Source organism: Ranitomeya variabilis, chromosome 4 (assembly GCF_051348905.1).
Source record: "Ranitomeya variabilis isolate aRanVar5 chromosome 4, aRanVar5.hap1, whole genome shotgun sequence".
Taxonomy (NCBI): Eukaryota; Metazoa; Chordata; class Amphibia; order Anura; family Dendrobatidae; genus Ranitomeya; species Ranitomeya variabilis.
In genome coordinates this window covers 739114577-739132850 of record NC_135235.1, presented here as the reverse complement: position 1 = coordinate 739132850, position 18274 = coordinate 739114577, and the positions used below count along the sequence as shown (strand labels likewise).

At 47.1% G+C, this 18274-nt stretch overlaps 1 protein-coding gene across 3 annotated transcripts in view; it reads left to right on the top strand.

Annotated features, from left to right (window-relative positions):
* LOC143767994 (uncharacterized) overlaps positions 1 to 18274 on the top strand; it is a 688384-nt gene that overhangs the window by 434247 nt on the left and 235863 nt on the right. Inside the window, exons 2-5 of one of the 3 annotated variants that reach the window (XM_077256596.1) lie at positions 4804 to 4953; positions 5086 to 5262; positions 6788 to 6911; positions 6995 to 7092. The exons of the other annotated variants lie outside the window; for them this stretch is intronic. Of the exons in view, the coding sequence (XP_077112711.1) occupies positions 4804 to 4953; positions 5086 to 5262; positions 6788 to 6911; positions 6995 to 7092 (549 nt within the window). The remainder of the gene's footprint in view (positions 1 to 4803; positions 4954 to 5085; positions 5263 to 6787; positions 6912 to 6994; positions 7093 to 18274) is intronic. 3 annotated transcript variants of the gene reach the window in all.

Here is an 18274-nt window from a genome sequence, read left to right as displayed (position 1 = left end):
TCCCCCCTGCCCCGCAGATCTCCCCCTGCCCTGTGGATTGCCCCCTGCCCCGCTGATGTCCCCCCTGCCCCGCTGATGTCCCTACCTGCCCCGCTGATGTCCTCCCCTGCCCCGCTGATGTCCCCCTGCCCTGCAGATCGCCCCCCTGCCTTGTGGATCGCCCCCTGCCCCGCTGATGTCCTCCCCTGCCCGCTGATGTCCTCCCCTGCCCCGTTGATCTCCTCCCTGCCCCGCTGATGTCCTCCCCTGCCCCGTTGATCTCCTCCCTGCCCCGCTGATGTCCGCCCCTGCCCCGCTGATGTCCTCCCCTGCCCCGTTGATCTCCCCCCTGCCCCGCTGATGTCCTCCCCTGCCCCGCTGATGTCCTCCCCTGCCCCGCTGATGTCCTCTTCTGCCCCGCTGATGTCCTTCCCCTGCCCCGCTGATGTCCTTCCCCTGCCCCGCTGATGTCCTTCCCCTGCCCCGCTGATGTCCTTCCCCTGCCCCGCTGATGTCCTTCCCCTGCCCCGCTGATGTCCTTCCCCTGCCCCGCTGATGTCCTCCCTGCACTGTGGATCGCCCCTGCCCCGCTGATGACCTCCCCTGCTCTGGTGATGTCCCCCCTGCCCCGCTGATCTCCCTCCCCTGCCCCGCAGATCTCCCCCCTGCCCTGTGGATCGCCCCCTTCCCCACTGATGTCCTCCCCTTCCCCACTGATGTCCTCCCCTTCCCCGCTGATGTCCTCCCCTTCCCCACTGATGTCATCCCCTTCCCCGCAGATCTCCCTCTGCCCCGCTGATCTCCCCCCTGCCCCGCTGATGTCCCCCCCTGCCCCAGTTTTCCCATTAGGGTTGGATTAGGGGTAGGGTTAGGATTAGGGTTGGGATTAGGGTTAGGATTAGGGTTGGGATTAGGGGTAGGGTTAGGATTAGGGGTAGGGTTGGGATTAGGGGTAGGGGTGTGTTGGGGTTAGGGTTGGAGATAGAATTGGGGGTTTCCACTGTTTAGGCACATCAGGGGCTCTCCAAACGCGACATGGCGTCCGATCTCCATTCCAGCCAATTCTGCGTTGAAAAAGTAAAACAGTGCTCCTTCCCTTCCGAGCTCTCCCGTGCGCCCAAACAGGGGTTTACCCCAACATTTGGGGTATCAGCGTACTCAGGACAAATTGGACAACAACTTTTTTGGTCCAATTTCTTTGTTACCCTTGGCAAAATAAAAATTTGGGGGGCTAAAAAACCCTTTTTGTGGGAAAAAAATGATTTTTTGTTTTCACGGCTCTGCGTTATAAACTGTAGTGAAACACTTAGGGGTTCAAAGTTCTCTCAACACAACTAGATAAGTTCCTTGGGGCTCTAGTTTCCAATATGGGGTCACTTGTGGGGGTTTCTACTGTTTAGGTACATTAGGGGCTCTGCAAACGCAATGTGATGCCTGCAGACCAATCCATCTAACTCTGCATTCCAAATGGTGTTCATTCCCTTCCGAGCTCTGCCATGCGCCCAAATGGTGGTTCCCCTCCACATATAGGGTATCAGCGTACTCAGGACAAATTGGTCAACAGCTTTTGGGGACCAATTTCTCCTGTTACCCTTGTGAAAATAAAAAATTGCGGGCTAAAAATCATTTTTGAAGAAAAAAAAGATTTTTTTATTTTCACGGCTCTGCGTTATAAACTTCTGTGAAGCATTTGGGGGTAAAAAGTGCTCACCACACATCTAGATAAGATCCTTGGGGGTCTAGTTTCCAAACTGTGGTAATTTGTGGGGGGTTTCTACTGTTTAGGCACATCAGGGGCTCTGCAAATGCAACGTGACACCCGCAGACCATTCCATCAAAGTCTGCCTTTCAAAACGTCACTACTTCCCTTCCGAGCCCCGACGTGTGCCCAAACAGTGGTTTACCCCCACATATGGGGTATCAGTGTACTCAGGACAAACTAGACAATAACTTTTGGCGTCCAATTTCTCCTGTAACTCTTGTGAAAATAAAAAATTGCTTGCTAAATTTAATTTTTGAGGAAAGAAAAATGATTTTTTATTTTCACAGCTCTGCGTTATAAACTTCTGTGAAGCACTTGGAGGTTTAAAGGGCTCACCACACATCTAGATTAGTTCCATGGGAGGTCTAGTTTCCAAAATGGGGTCACTTGTGGGGGAGCTCCAATGTTTAGGCACACAGGGGCTCTCCAAACGCCACATGGTGTCCGCTAACGATTGGAGCTAATTTTTCATTCAAAAAGTCAAATGGCGCTCCTTCCCTTCCGAGCCCTGCTGTGTGCCCAAACAGTGGTTTACCCCCACATGTGAGGTATCAGAGTACTCAGGCGAAATTGCACAATAAATTTCAGGATCCATTTTATCCTGTTGCCCATGTGGAAATGAACAAATTGAGGCTAAAAGAATTTTTTTGTGAAAAAAAAGTACTTTTTCATATTTACGGATAAATTGGTGAAGCACCTGGGGGTTAAAAGTGCTCACTATGCATCTAGATAAGTTCCTTGGGGGGTCTAGTTTCTAAAATGGGGTCACTTGTGGGGGAGCTCCAATCTTTAGGTACACAGGCGCTCTCCAAACGCGACATGGTGTCGGCTAACGATTGAAGCTAATTTTTCATTCAAAAGTCAAATAGCGCTCCTTCCCTTCCGAGCCTTGCCGTGTGAACAAACAGTGGTTTGTGACCACATGTGAGGTCTCGGTGTACTCAGGAGAAATTGCTCAACACATTTTAGGATCCATTTTATCCTGTTGCCCATGTGAAAATAAAAAGATTGAGGCTAAAAGAAATTTTTTGTGAAAAAAAAGTACTTTTTCATATTTACAGATCAATTTGTGAAGCACCTGGGGGTTCAAAGTGCTCACTATGCATCTAGATAAGCTCCTTGGGGGGTCTAGTTTCCAAAATGGGGTCACTTGTGGGGGAGCTCCAATGTTTAGGCACATAGGGGCTCTCCAAACGCGACATGGTGTCCGCTAATGATTGGAGCTAATTTTTCATTGAAAAAGTCAAATGGCGCTCCTTCCCTTCCGAGCCCTGTCGTGCACTCAAAAAGTGGTTCCCCCCCACATATGGGGTATCGGCGTACTCAGGACAAGTTGTACAATAACATTTGTTGTCCACTTTCTCCTTTCACCCTTGGCAAAATAAAATAATTGTTGATAAAAGTTAATTTTTATGGCTAAAAAGTTATATGTTAATTTTTTCCTTCCATCTTGCTTCTGCTGCTGTGAAACTCCTGAAGGGTTAATAAACTTCTTGAATGTGGTTTTGAGCACCTTGAGGGGTGCAGTTTTTAGAATGGTGTCACTTTTGGGTATTTTCAGCCATATAGACCCCTCAAACTGACTTCAAATGTGAGGTGGTCCCTAAAAAAAATGGTTTTGTAAATTTCATTGTAAAAATGAGAAATCGCTGGTCAAATTTTAATCCTTATAACTTCCTAGCAAAAAAAATGTTTTTTCCCAAATTGTGCTGATGTAAAGTAGACATGTGGGTAATGTTATTTATTAACTATTTTGTGTCACATAACTCTCTCGTTTAACAGAATAAAAATTCAAAATTTGAAAATTGCAAAATTTTCGCCAAATTTCCATCTTTTTCACAAATAAACGCAAAAATTATCGCCCTAAATTTACCACTAACGTGAAGCCCAATATGTCACGAAAAAACAATCTCCGAATCGCTAGGATCCGTTGAAGCGTTCCTGAGTTATTACCTCATAAAGGGACACTGGTCAGAATTGCAAAAAACGGCAAGGTCATTAAGGCCAAAATAGGCTGGGTCATGAAGGGGTTAAGTGCATACAATTGTAAAGAGAGAAGTTTTTTTTTTTTTTTTCCTTCTCCACGCTTCTCCTCTGCTGCTAGCAAAGATATATCCATTGTAAATCACACTGTCACATCTGTTTTTGCAAAGTTTCCTGTTTCTGTATTCTGAGTAGTGCTAGCTACAGTGTAGCAATTTTTGAAGAAGTGAAACTAAGTGGTATCTATCATTTTTGCTGTGAGCTACTTGTTTTCAAATACGTGATTTTAGTGACTTTGGATACAGCAGCATAAGAAAGGGGAAGTGTGTGTGTATGACTGCGTTTGGGCACAGACAAAGTATAAGGAAAGCCGTTTTAACTTTTTATTCTTTGAAGTTTTTCCTTCTGTCTCTTTACTTTTTAAAGTTTTTTTCCTTCTGTATCAAAATTTTAAGTTTTTTGGTTGTGTACAAAGTTTTTTATGGTTTTCTTTTCTTTTGGCTTCAACTTCTTGTACCAACTTTTTGAAGGTTTTCTTTTCTTTTTTTGTGTGTGTGTTTTTACATACTCATCATTTTGAAGTTTTTGTTGTTGTTTTTTTATTTTTGTTTTCTGTCATTGTCCTGTTGAACAATAAATGATGGTCTAACCAAGAGAGCCCACTAGGGATTTTACCGATATCCCGCCAGTCCAGTCCGACCCTGTTCTTAGATGCCATGTTTGCTTTTGACAGCAGCAAGCGGTTAAACTGCCGGGGTTTTTGTTATACCTGCACCTGTGCCGTCCCTGCAGTGTACATCTATGTTTTCTGGTGCTGATTCCAGTGTCGGTAAATGAGACGAGAATTAGCATTGTGGAAGATGAGTCTATGAGGAACGTATTCAGCTGCCGACTCCGAGGAAGAAACTGCTTGTTGTCTGTGGCCTAAAATATATAGGTTTTATTAGTAGATGTAAAGAAGAAAACTAAATACTGTAAAATAATAAATTTCCTCCTATGTTTCCCTTATTATCTCCAGTAATTGTGTTATTACAGAGGATTTTTATGATGTTACATCGGCTCATTTTCTTCTCATTCAGGTCTCTACAATATCGGATCCTCTTAGTGAAGATCTTCTACATAAGAAAATTTTCATGATTTACCCATCACAGATGGATATGGACAGAGACAAGATGGCGGAGAGGATATTACACCTCAACCTAGAGATCCTCTTCCGGCTTACTGGAGAGGTGAGAGATTCTGATGACGTCACATTACATCATTCTTATCTATGGGAATAACAGATGGACAGAACTGGAGAGGTGACGAGGACTCTGGAAATATCTGTAGTGAGATTTATTAATGTGTCTCTCCATAACCAGGATTACACAGTAGTGAAGAAGACCTCTAAGGAGCACTGTCAGGACCCTGTGTCTGAGGGATGGGGAAGACCCCTGAGCCCAATAACGGGGCCTCCACCTCAACTGATACATGAGGACATCAATGACCAAAAGATCCTAGAACTTACCTACAAAATGATTGAGCTGCTGACTAGAGAGGTGACACTGCTGGGAATGCTGGGACATTATAGAGTAACTAGCTATTGAACCCGTTTTAGGCCCGGGTGGCGAGCATTTATATTGGTATATGGTCTCCATCCTGGTATGTGCTGCTTCCATCCTGCGCCCTAATCTTGTCATGTGCTGCTACCATCTTACGCCCCCTTCCTATCGTGTGCAGCCACCATCCTGCACCCCCTTCCTGTCATGTGCGGCCCCCATCTTGCGCCCTGATCCTGTTTTGTGTGCCTCCTTCTTGTCATGTGCTACTCTCTTCCTGTGCCCTCATCCTGTCATGTGCTCCCATCCTGCGCACCAATTCTGGTATGTGCTGACCCCATCCTAGTATGTGCTACTCCAATTCTGCGACCCCATTCTGTCATGTGCTGTTCCCATTCTGCACCCCCATTCTGTCATGTGCTGCACCCATTCTGCGCCATTCTGTCTCTATAGCATAAGGCAGCCCCCATAGGTAGACTCTGTAGTATAAGGCAGCCCCCCACAGTCAGACTCTGTAGTATAAGGCAGCTCACCCTCACAGACAGACTCTGCAGTATAAGGCATCACCCCCCCACAAGCAGACTCTGTAGTATAAGGCAGCACCCCCACAAAGGCAGACCTTGTATTATAAGGCAGCACCCCCCCCCACTGGCCAACCCTGTAGTATAAGGCAGCACCCCCCACAGGCAGACTCTGTAGTATAAAGCAGCACCCCCCAACAGGCAGACCCTGTATTATAAGGCAGCACCCCCACAGGCAGACTCTGTATTATAAGGCAGCACCCCCTCACAGGCAGACACTGTAGTATAAGGCAGCACCCCCACACAGGCAGACTCTGTAGTATAAGGCAGCACCCCCCACAGGCACTCTGTAGTATAAGGCAGCACCCCCCAACAGGTAGACCCGGTAATATAAGGCAGCCCCCATAAAGAAAAACAATAAATAAATACTGACATCTCTTCTTCCTGGTTCGTGCGCTGCTCCCTGCTCCCGCTCACCTCCGGACCGTGGTGCCGAGCAGTGATGTCATCACGCCCCCTTGTCCGTGTCAGCGTCGATGACGTCAGACGCTGACAGGAGGATGATGGGAGAAGGAGCATAGCGCTCCTTCCCTCATCAATGCGGTCAGCTGTATCAGCTAGATGCTGATATAGTTGACCCTGCAATGACAGGCCAGGGGCCCACCTGCTCAGGGGCCCATAGCGGCCGGGTGGCAGAGCAGGGAAATCGATTCTCCCTGCTCTGCCTCAGAATGTAACTGTATTGGCGCACTGTGCAAGCCAATGCAGTTACAGTAGTTTAGCTCCGGGTGGGCCCCCTCTGAGCACAGGGCCCAGGGCGATGGCCTCCTTTGCCCCCACGTTAGCTACCCTACTGCCGGATGCGTCACTCTGTCGGGTCCAGACTGCACCGGCATGTCGTACTTGTGCATTCTATAAAGGCTTCAGACAGAGTGACGCTCCTAGCATTATATTATAGATGCTGTGAAGGGATCGGGGGATGATGGTATCATTGTATGTTTCAGGTTCTTATAAGGTGTCAGGATGTCGCCGTCTATTTCTCCATGGAGGAATGGGAGTATTTAGAAGGACACAAAGATCTGTACAAGGACATGATGATGGAGGTTCCCCAGCCCCTCACATCACCAGGTAATAGACAGGACTAAATACACACGGCCTATAATTATCTGTATATAAAGAATGAATTCAGTCCCTATATGTGTTTCCTTCAGATCTATCCAGTAAGAGGACAACACCAGAGAGATGTCCCCGTCCTCTTCTTCCACAGGACTGTAAACCAGAAGATCCCAATGCTCCTCAGGATGAGCAGGTAGATGGAGAGAAGGTGTCATGAGATCTCCCCTATGATGTGTAGACGGCTGTGAAGGTCTTGTGCTAAGTCTTGTTTTATCCCCCAGTATTATATGTTTTATACTTGTGTAATGAGAACGGTGGTGATGGCAGGATTAGAGCTGATCATAGATGTGACTTCTCCATCTGTCTGTGACTTTTACAATATTTGTTTCAGGGTGCTGGTTACGAAAATTGCGCAGGAGGCCACGCCATTTTTTTCCTAATTAAATACATGTACAGTAGTTCACACACACTGTGCTAATTGTATTTGTCACTGACATCTATATATCTACCTATTCTATACGTATTTACTGTATGTAATCCATCTCTTCTATCCTGCAGTGATTTTACAGTACACGGCACATGAATTGCCAGCTTTTCTTCTACCTATATATCTATATAATGTACAGCTCTGGCAAAAATTAAGAGACCACTGCAGAGTTTTATAAAAATCAGTTTCTCTACATGTCTGATAGCCATTCCATTCCAGTGTCAGTTGAATTCCAACCAGAGTACACCTCATTCTACTTAATGTGCTTCTGATTAGATGATCACCTGAACCAAATCTTATTTAATGAAGGTAAGTATAAAAAACCTGCTGTGGTGTTCACAATCCTCTTGCAATAGGACAAGCTGAATAGCAAAACAAGTGCCAGTAATATCCCAAAAGTAATAGGAAGTTGAAAAGAAAAGTATTAAGTGAGGAAAAGAAGGGCTCAATTATGGCTTTACTAGCAGAGGGACACAGTGAGCATCATGTTGCCTCCATCCTTAAAATTTTTAAGACAGCAGTCCATTACAACAAGGTCAAGCAGCAGACATTGGGGACAACAAAGCTACAGACTGGCAGAGGACGAAAACGACTTTCCACTGACCGGGATGACCATCACCTTATTCGAATGTCACTCAGCAACCGCAGGATGACATAAAGTGACCTACCAAAGGAATGGCAAATGGCAGCCATGGTGAAGTGCATGGCAAGAACAGTTCGTAACAGGCTCCTAGACGAAGGACTCAAATCATGTAAAGCTAGTAAACAGCCATTCATCAATGAGAAGCAAAGGAGAGCCAGGCTGAAGTTTGCCAAAGACCATAAGGATTGGACCATAGAAGACTGGAGTAAGGTAATCTTCTCTGATGAGTCTAATTTTCAGTTTTGCCAAACACCTGGTCATCTAATGGTTAGACGGAGACCTGGAGAGGTGTGCAAGCCACAGTGTTTTTGCACCCATTGTGAAATTTGGAGGAGGTGATGATCTGAGGAAGCTTCAGCAAGGCTGGAATTGGGTAGGTTGTTCTTTGCGACGGACATATGAATCAAGCCACTTACACGGTTATCCTGGAAAAGCGGTTGATTCCTTCTGCTCAGGCAATGTTTCCCACCTCTGAGGACTGGTTTTCCAGCAGGACAATGTGCCATGCCACACAGCTAGGTCAATCAAGGTGTGGATGTGTCAAGGTGAAAATGTATTTTCTTATATACCTTTTGTACTTTTATATATCTTATACTGTGAAACAATAAGTTTTTCCTATCTGCTAGCTAATGCAAATGTAATTGTATTTAAAGATGGCCGCCAGTGTTCATTTTTCATTTCAGCTTAGAATGTGAAGAGTTAAGTTTATTTCTCTTGAAAAAGATAACTCTGGAATGTGAAGAAAGTAACCATCGAAGATGTCCTGACGAATCAGAGAGAGACTGAGCACTAGATGTATGTTGCTTAAACTCCGTCTAATACATTCCTTTTTCCTAAACAATAGTACTGTGTGTTCAAGAATAAAGTTAGTTGCTGCTCGGCTCCTCACTGAGGTGAACGCAAGAGCATTAGCAAAGATTGAATCAGCTACGTGTCTGAATCATTTCTTTTTCCGGTACCAGAAGTTCTGCGCTCACATTACAATTTGGAATGACTGGTGAATGAGGATTAATTGTCGTATTACGACCCCGACAATTTTGGCGCGACCAACGTGGGGCGTGGCCAGCGATCCGAGGCCCCCTGGACCCATGCCTGGATGTCTGTGGATGATACCCGTAGTGGCTGACCTCGAGGACTGATCACCCTCTGCACGCGGTAAGTGGCGATCATATACATTGTATGTGTCACACTTGCTAGTGTCTCAGCCGTTATTGGTTTGTCTGTGGTCTCTTTGGGTCCGGGAGGTGAATGATCGAGTGGTGAGATCAAACGTGATCCTGTGCCACGCTCTGAACCAGCAACTGAGAGACGTCGCATCCTGTGCGACCTCTGTACACCACACCTCCTTTACCGGTCATTGTACTCCATTCAACCATCCTACCCGTGACTATTGTCTAGTAGTGAAGTGGACTGAAAAATTGAGCCAGTTGTAGATTGTGGGGCAGCTTAGAGAAAGGGATAGGAGACGCAGCCTCTGTGATATTGTGCTGACAGGTAAATAAGGCGTTCCGTGAGGGGACCACCTGTCCAGGCAGGTAAATAAGGCGTTCCGTGAGGGGACCACCTGTCTAGTTAGGTAACCTAAGACGTTCCGTGAGGGGACCACCTATATTTTTGTGGAGGGGTCTCATTAGGAGGCTGCCTCCCAACGGTTTGAATATCGTGGCAGGATAGTCTGTAATCACTGTGTTCTGGTTTAGGGACAGGAAACATTGAGCGCGAGGCTCTTTTCCTAGTACGTCGAACGTGAGGCTCCGTACTGTGGAACTCAGTGTGTTAAAGATCGCTGCTAGTGGTTTTACTGCAGGAAACCATAGTATTCTGTAAGAGTCATGTTGCGTCTTTTTAAGCAGAAGAAGTCAGTGCCCCACAAATTAGATGAGGATGCTGTGGAAGTCAAGGCAATAGTACAGTCACGAGAGGGCAAGAAGGCAGTCAAGAATGTTGAGAAATTGTATAAGCATGTAGGATTGCCCTCGTCAGGGAGACTACAGCCGGCTATGTGGTATAATCTCATAGAGAACAAACGAGGCATGTTGAAAGATAAAGGATTGTTAGAACAAGCACAAGCTCATCTGCGAGTTGCGCGAGGCTTGAAGAATGAAGGATGGAAAGAAGTCGATGGGGGTGGAGGTTCAGACAATGCGGAGCCCGTGTTTGGTTATAAAATGCCTTTGAACTGTGATCTTACAGATTGTAAAATGGCCGCCGTGCCACTGGTGATGAAAATGCAGTCCCAACCACCACCCTATAATGGCGATGGGCCAAACTCTCCAGAAGTGTGGGTGTGTCCTGCTTGTGGCGTGCAGAATCCAAACTGGGTGGAAATCTGCCGTGTGTGTGGGGCGGGCCGTCCTCAGGGGTCCGCCCAGATCATGGGAGGAAGTGGGGCATGCCACACTTCCTCCAGCGGCCATCTTGGTGCACCCGGAACTTCCCCCGGAAGTGGGGCATGCCACGCCTCCACCGGCAGCCATCTTGGTGCACCTGGAATTCCTCCCCAGCCACTATGTCCGCTGGTAACACTTTCCGGCAAGTACTATCAGGGACCACCACTTCCTGAGAAACCTCCAGCACCGACTGATGCTGCCTCCACCTCCAATGTTCCAGTATCCACTTCAGTCTCGGGGTCTAGTCTCCCAGTGCAACCCACTGTGATATTTGTAAACACGCCAGGTCAGGGTCCCTTTACCCTCGAAGCTCTGACCGGCAGTGCAGCTTTCCAGTCCGTAATGCGTAAGAGACGCCAAGCTATCGGAGATGATGAAGAATCAGAAGACCTGGACAACCAGGCCGCTACAATTCCCCCTGCCCTGCCAATGCTATTAGGTCCATTCGAATCCCCCCGGCCTGGAAGGAGCCCACTACCTACCCCTCTCAACAAATCCTCTAAGCTGCCCCATGACCCCGAAATCTGGTTCCCCTGTCATTCACGTTATTACATCACACCTCAGGGCTCCCAGGTTCTCTTCTCAGTGGGTTATGGGGATATACTTACCCATCAGGTGGGAGCCATAGTGAACCCAGCTAATTCTGCCCTGTCACATAGAGGTGGTTTGGCCCAACAGATAGCTAAAAAGGGGGGCCCATCCATAGCCCAAGAGTGTCAGGCCTACCTTGTCAATTATGGCCCCTTGCATCCAGGAGATGCTATGACTACCCAGGGAGGGAATTTGCCCTGTGATATAGTGCTACACACTGCAGGCCCTATATACGACAACAGGACACCCGAACACTGCCGTACAATGTTGCAGACTGCACTGCAGACAGTGGTCATCCTTGCAGGACGTCTAGGGAGAGATACACTTCCTCGTAGAACTTTGGCTGTACCATTGATATCTTCAGGACTCTTTGGATACCCACTGGGCCCCTGTATGAAGGAACATGTTGAAGTCATCAAGAATTGCCTCCAATCAACCCCAAATCTAGACTTACAAGAAGTCAGAATCGTCTGTTACCACGAGTCTGGATTAGAGGGCATCATGCCCTTGGTAGCTGAATACATGGTGCCACTGATGCATACGGGTATAAAGCCTGTGGATGAGATAACACCCACAGCACCCCCAACTGCCCCGGAGGGCGAGGTAGTGACACATGACGAAGAAGAACTGAAGCTGAAGTACAAACCCTTCACTCCGGTACAGATTGATGCTATTGTCAGCAAGTTATGTGACCCAGACAAATTTCCCATGCAGTATGTGAGGAGACTGGAGCAGATTAGGAGCATCTATGGGGCTACATGGTCAGATCTATCAGGTATTACATCTATCAGAGCCTCCGAATACTTTCTCCCCACTATCATGAAGGAATTGGACCCCACTAAAGCAGGACCTCTCAACAAGTTCAAGTCTGGAAAGGAGTTTATTGCTCAACTCACAAAGTGGGCCCAGGATCGTCTCTGTGACGAAGCAGGATCAATACAGGATATACGACAAGAATCTGGAGAAGCTGTGGAGAAATATGCTGCCAGACTAACTGTGCAATTTGAAGATTTGGGTTATTCAACTCCTGTGAAGACGCAGGCAGCCTTGTTGGTCCGTGCTTTTATTGATGGTCTGGAAGATCCACTGAAGGATAAGGTCATGAAGCTTCGTCCCGAATTACCTGATGGTCCCCTAAAACAGGCCCTTACTGTTGTGAAGAGTTATCAGAAAATGCTTCAAAGGGAAGAGAAAGAAGCAGAAAAAGAAGCAGCAAAGGAAGCAGAGAAGGAAGCGCAGAAGGACAAAGGAAAGAAGAAACCAGCCATGTATATGGCAGAGGCCTCAGAAGTACCTGTTATGGTGTATCAGGCTCAGGATCGGTACAGACACCCATCTACAGGACCAAGAAGGTCCCAAAGCCGACACTACAGGGACAGACCAGATCGTGATGACCAAGGAAGACCTCTATGTTGGGAGTGTGGCAGTCTTAATCATATGAGAAGTGATTGTCCCCACAGGGGGTACCATCAGAGACCTCCTCCTCCTCCACACTCATGAAGTTCAGGCCAACCGGTGCCCACTTTTCCCGCCACCTGTACTTCTTCATCTTGCGGTACAGTGACCCTGGAAGTGGACAGCCAACCTCTCAAGTTTTTAGTGGACACTGGGGCGGCCACCTCTGTTATCTCTTCATCTCAGCTGCCTCCTACGATTTCCCTGTCTTCAGATTTCCTCACGTGTATTGGAGTTGAAGGCCAACAAACCTCATCACCACTCACTGTTCCTGTCTCAGCTGGCCCTTTCTCTGGTGTCTTTGCCAAATTTCTGGTGTCTGAAACCTGCCCTGTCAACCTTCTAGGAGCTGACCTCCTTCAAAGGCTTCATGCTACCATCACCTTCGGTGATCAAGGGATGGAACTGCAGTTACAGGACCCTGCCTCACAACAAGGCACTGAAGATCGTTGTGTCCTTAAAGCTTTCCCTCTGATGATGATGACTCTGCAAACGACACCTTCCCCGGATTTGCCCAATGTACCTACCGGTCTGTGGTAAACTGGACCTGAAGATGTGGGTCTGCTCAAAGTGCCTCCAGTAAAAGTACACCTCAAACCTGGGCATCCGTACCCCAGACTACCTCAGTATCCACTTAAGGCTGCCCAAGAGCAGAGCCTTGGAGTTCAGATTACCTCCCTCCTGCGTTCTGGAGTGCTAATCAGATGTGTTTCACCCTGCAACACGCCCCTGTTTCCGGTAAAGAAAAAGACAGCTCCTGGAGACCCTCCAAAATACAGACTTGTACAGGACCTCAGAGCAGTCAATTCAGCCACCATCTTGGAAACTCCTGTGGTACCCAACCCCAACACCTTGCTTTCCCAAGTGTCTACTTCAGCAACACTCTTCACCGTCATTGACCTGGCTAATGCTTTCTTTAGTGTCCCGCTTCATGAAGACTCACAGTTCTTATTTGCTTTCACGTTTCAAGGATCTCAGCTGACCTGGACCAGGACACCTCAAGGTGCCCAGAACTCCCCTAACCAGTTCACACATGCTATGAAGATGACCCTGGATCCGTGGGTGTTACAGAATCTTCATGTCACGCTTCTCCAGTATGTTGATGACCTACTCCTCTGTGGAACTGAAGAGAATCTGTTTGCTGCTTCTGAGTCCTTACTCCTCTTCCTCCACTCTGCTAACTGCAAAGTCTCAAAGGCCAAGGTCCAGTGGTGCAAAGACAAAGTTGTCTTCCTCGGACACTGCATCTCTCAAGGCTCGAGACACCTCACCGAGGACAGAAAACATGCCATCAAGGACATCCCTTATCCGAAGACGTACTCTGCTATGCAGTCTTTTCTAGGACTCATTACCTACTGCAGACAGTGGATTCCGGATGCTTCAAGACTCATGCAACCCTTGTATGACTGTCTTAAAACTGGAGGACCAGATTGGGAACATGCTGAAAATCCGTATATCTATGCTCAGCAAAAGGACTGTTTTGAGACTCTCAAGGAAGCTGTTGTCAGTGCCCCTGCTCTGGGTCTCCCTGACTACACTCAGCCGTTCCACCTCTTTGTTTCAGAGTCTGAAGGATATGCCTCTGGTGTGCTAGCACAGAAACATGTTGATCGTTTCCGTCCTCTGGCCTACTACTCAGCCAGACTAGACCCTGTTGCCAGAACTGCTCCATCCTGTCTCAAGGCTGTACATGCGGCCCATGTTCTTCTGGACAAGTCTGCTGACATAGCCCTTGGTCATGACTTGGTCATTCAAGCTGGCCATGATCTCTCTGCTGTCCTTCAACAAACATCTCCTAAGCATCTGACGAGCCAAAGACATCTCAGGCTTCAGTGCTCTCTACTTCTGCCTTCCAACATCACTTTCCAGAAATGTACTACGATCAACCCAGCCACTTTGCTTCCACATTCTAGGGGGGAGTTACCTGAATGGTATAAGGACTTACCAGACTGGAGATCACCTGGTGACTCACATGACTGTGTAAAAGCACTGGAGCAAGAAATTTCTGCACCACAGAATGTGGTAACTCAGGAACTCCTCAACCCTGATTTGCAACTATGGACTGATGGATCCCGATTTGCAGACTCTTATGGCAAGTTCCACACTGGATATGCTGTCACCACTGACACAGAAGTCCTTCTGGCTGAAGCTCTACCACCTCACCTGTCAGCTCAGGAAGCCGAACTTGTGGCCCTACAACAAGCATGTTATCTAGCAGAAGGGAAAACGGCCAATGTCTACACTGACTCAAGATACGGCTATGGAATCTGTCACGATTTCGGATTCCTATGGAAATCCCAAGGGTTCATTACGGCTACAGGAACCCCTGTTAAACATGCACTAAGGATTAAAGCCCTGATGAAGGCACTGGAGCTCCCCGCACAGATTGCGGTGATCAAGGTCAAAGCTCATGGGAAAGTCAACTCGAAGGAAACTAGAGGAAACCATTTAGCGGATCAAGCTGCCAAAGCTGCTGCCATAAAGAATGTCTCAGCAAAGTGGGAAGAAGAAGAAACAGCATCAGAAAAACCCTGTTGGGAGGACACTGCTACACCCGTGATGCCTGTGCTTACCAGAGCACAAACAAAGGAACAAGCAACCAAGGAAACTACCCAAGCCGAAGAAGAACGAGACTTTGAGAAGTCTGAAGCCCGAAGAAAGAAGAAGAAGTTGATAGAAGACATGGAAATGGAATACCCTGCCACTGGATCTGGCTGGAAGCCAGCTCGACCACCTGAAGAAAGATTGTGGGAAGAACAAAAGTTGACCTCTAGAGAAGAAAAGAAACAGTGGGAAGCTGCAGGAGCCATTCATGGGAATCGTAGTTCTGCTGGACAATATCAATTTTCTAGACTCTATAAGGTGGATGGGAGACCCTGTCTACCCAAAAGAATGTATCCAGCCGTTGCAGCATGGGCTCATGGATCAACTCATCGAGGAAAGAACCAAGCACTAGCCTGTATCAAGAAGCTCTACTGGGCCCCAGGAATCTCTACCACTGTCACCGCTTACTCAAGAGCCTGCCCAGTCTGTGCCATCTGTAACCCAACAGCCACCGCCAAGGTTCCACTTCAGCATCTTGCCAAACCAGATTACCCTTGGCAGAGAATCCAGGTTGATCATATTCAAATGCCCAAGTCAGGAAAGTATGAGTATGTCCTAGTGGCTGTGGATATGTTCTCAGGATGGCCTGAAGCCTACCCAGTGACCAATATGACTGCCAAAACTACAGCTAAGAAGCTCATCACTGAAATTTCGTGCAGATTTGGAATACCCGAAGTTGTTGAATCAGATCAAGGCCCAGCCTTCACTGCCAATGTCTACGAGGAATTGTGGCACATGTTAGGGACAGATTTGGGTCTACACACCCCTTATCACCCCTCCAGTTCAGCCAAAGTTGAGAGGATGAACTCCACAATTAAGACACAATTGCTTAAAATGAGCCAGGACCACCCACTCCCGTGGCCAGATTTGCTCCCTGTGGTCTTATACCATATCAGACACACCCCACAGGGAAAACACGGCTTGACTCCCTTTGAGATTCTTTTCGGTGCTCCACCTAAAATAGGAGATATTAGGCCTCAAGAGTTGTCTGAGACAAATGATAAAGTTGTACAATTTGTGATTGCATTGTCTAAGGAACTGTCTAACACCCATTCTACAGTTTCTGCTTCTCTTCCAGAATCCACAGGTGACGTGGTCCATGACTTTGTGCCTGGAGACCTGGTGTATGTGAAAAAGTTTGTGCGCAGAGATTGTCTCCAGCCAAGATTTGAAGGACCCCACACGGTGATCCTGGTCACCCCCACTGCAGTAAAACTTGAAGGAAAGAGCACCTGGATTCACGCTTCACACTGCAAAAGAGACTGAACCAGTGTTTAGTCACAGAAGTCAGCAGAACTACGATTCCCATGAATGGCTCCTGCAGCTTCCCACTGTTTCTTTTCTTCTCTAGAGGTCAACTTTTGTTCTTCCCACAATCTTTCTTCAGGTGGTCGAGCTGGCTTCCAGCCAGATCCAGTGGCAGGGTATTCCATTTCCATGTCTTCTATCAACTTCTTCTTCTTTCTTCGGGCTTCAGACTTCTCAAAGTCTCGTTCTTCTTCGGCTTGGGTAGTTTCCTTGGTTGCTTGTTCCTTTGTTTGTGCTCTGGTAAGCACAGGCATCACGGGTGTAGCAGTGTCCTCCCAACAGGGTTTTTCTGATGCTGTTTCTTCTTCTTCCCACTTTGCTGAGACATTCTTTATGGCAGCAGCTTTGGCAGCTTGATCCGCTAAATGGTTTCCTCTAGTTTCCTTCGAGTTGACTTTCCCATGAGCTTTGACCTTGATCACCGCAATCTGTGCGGGGAGCTCCAGTGCCTTCATCAGGGCTTTAATCCCTGAAGGGAAATGTTGCTGTTGTTTTTGACCTTGGGACTGGGGGCCATCCTCGCCCCTACCTCTTCGGCCCCTGTTGTAAATAAGAATTCTGGCCCCACTATTCTCTGGGTAAATCTGACAGCCCCGGTGAATATCTGGCGATTTGATTTCTGTGATGTAGTCAAGTGCCTTGACACTGAACGGATAGTAGAGGGAACTATCCAGTTTTATATGTGTGTTACCAGACAATACAATGATAATTGTCATTATTGGACAGATGCTGCCTGGAGTACAGGGAAAGATTGGGGATATAAACCTAGTGAAGCCATGTTCCCTAAGGATAGGACGGGTAGGAGTCTTCGTGAGAGAATGCATCTAACAGCCCTTCTGCAACCACTTAGGGGCTGTAAATGGGGTAAAAGTTGTCACCCCCTCCTCCTGAATCTGGAGAACGCCCAATCTGCTGATCTGCAGACATTCGTATTGGGAAGGAATTATAATTATGTATTTAGTGCTGGACCCCATGCGTATTTAGGCCATATACAGCTCCAGGATATTAGCTCTAGACCAACCAAGGCCCCTGTTACCAGTACACCTAAAACAGGCCCAGGTGAGCGTTTGCAAAATATAGTTAATGAAGTAATCCCCATTCCAGGTCTCAGTTGGCAAGAGGTTTTCTCCATAGAAACACAAACAGCCCCAAGGAAAAACCTATGGTTAGAATGGGTAAGATACAATGTAAAAGTCCAGAACATCTCTGTAGGATGTATTGCTTGTGCTGCTGCGAATACGCACCTCTACACACATGCATTGCTTTTCCCTGATGACAACATCACTGCCTGTGTTATGAATCTGTTGAAAGGTTTGAAGCCCACTGATTGCCCAGACTATGTCCCACTAATTCATGAGAAACCCAAACTAAAGGTCCCAGGAGAAGTAATCGTATTAGCTGACAATTACACCTGCTACAATTCCTATAACACTACAGGTACACCAGTAGGGATCTTCGAGACAGGTTTCTGCAGGGAGAACAGTTCTTTAGGTACTGACTTGCTAATCAAACATACACATTATATGTACGACATTTATTGGTTATGTGGGGATGGTAAGCTCCGTCCTAGGTTGCCTAATGCCTGGATAGGCCAATGCACCCTTGTTAAACTAGCCATGCAGTTTAAGATTCTACCTTGGGATCCAAAGATACCTGATGAACCTACCAGAAAGAGGAGAAGTCTCGATCAGCTCCACATGAGTTATGAAGAAGATCCACTAGTATATATTGATGCCATTGGAGTGCCAAGGGGGGTACCTGACCAGTTTAAAGCCCAGAACCAGATTTATGCCGGCTTTGCTTCTATAATCCCACAGGTGCAGATTAATAAAAATGTTGAATGGATCAATTACATATATTACAGTGAACAAAGGTTTGTCAATTTTAGCCAAGATGC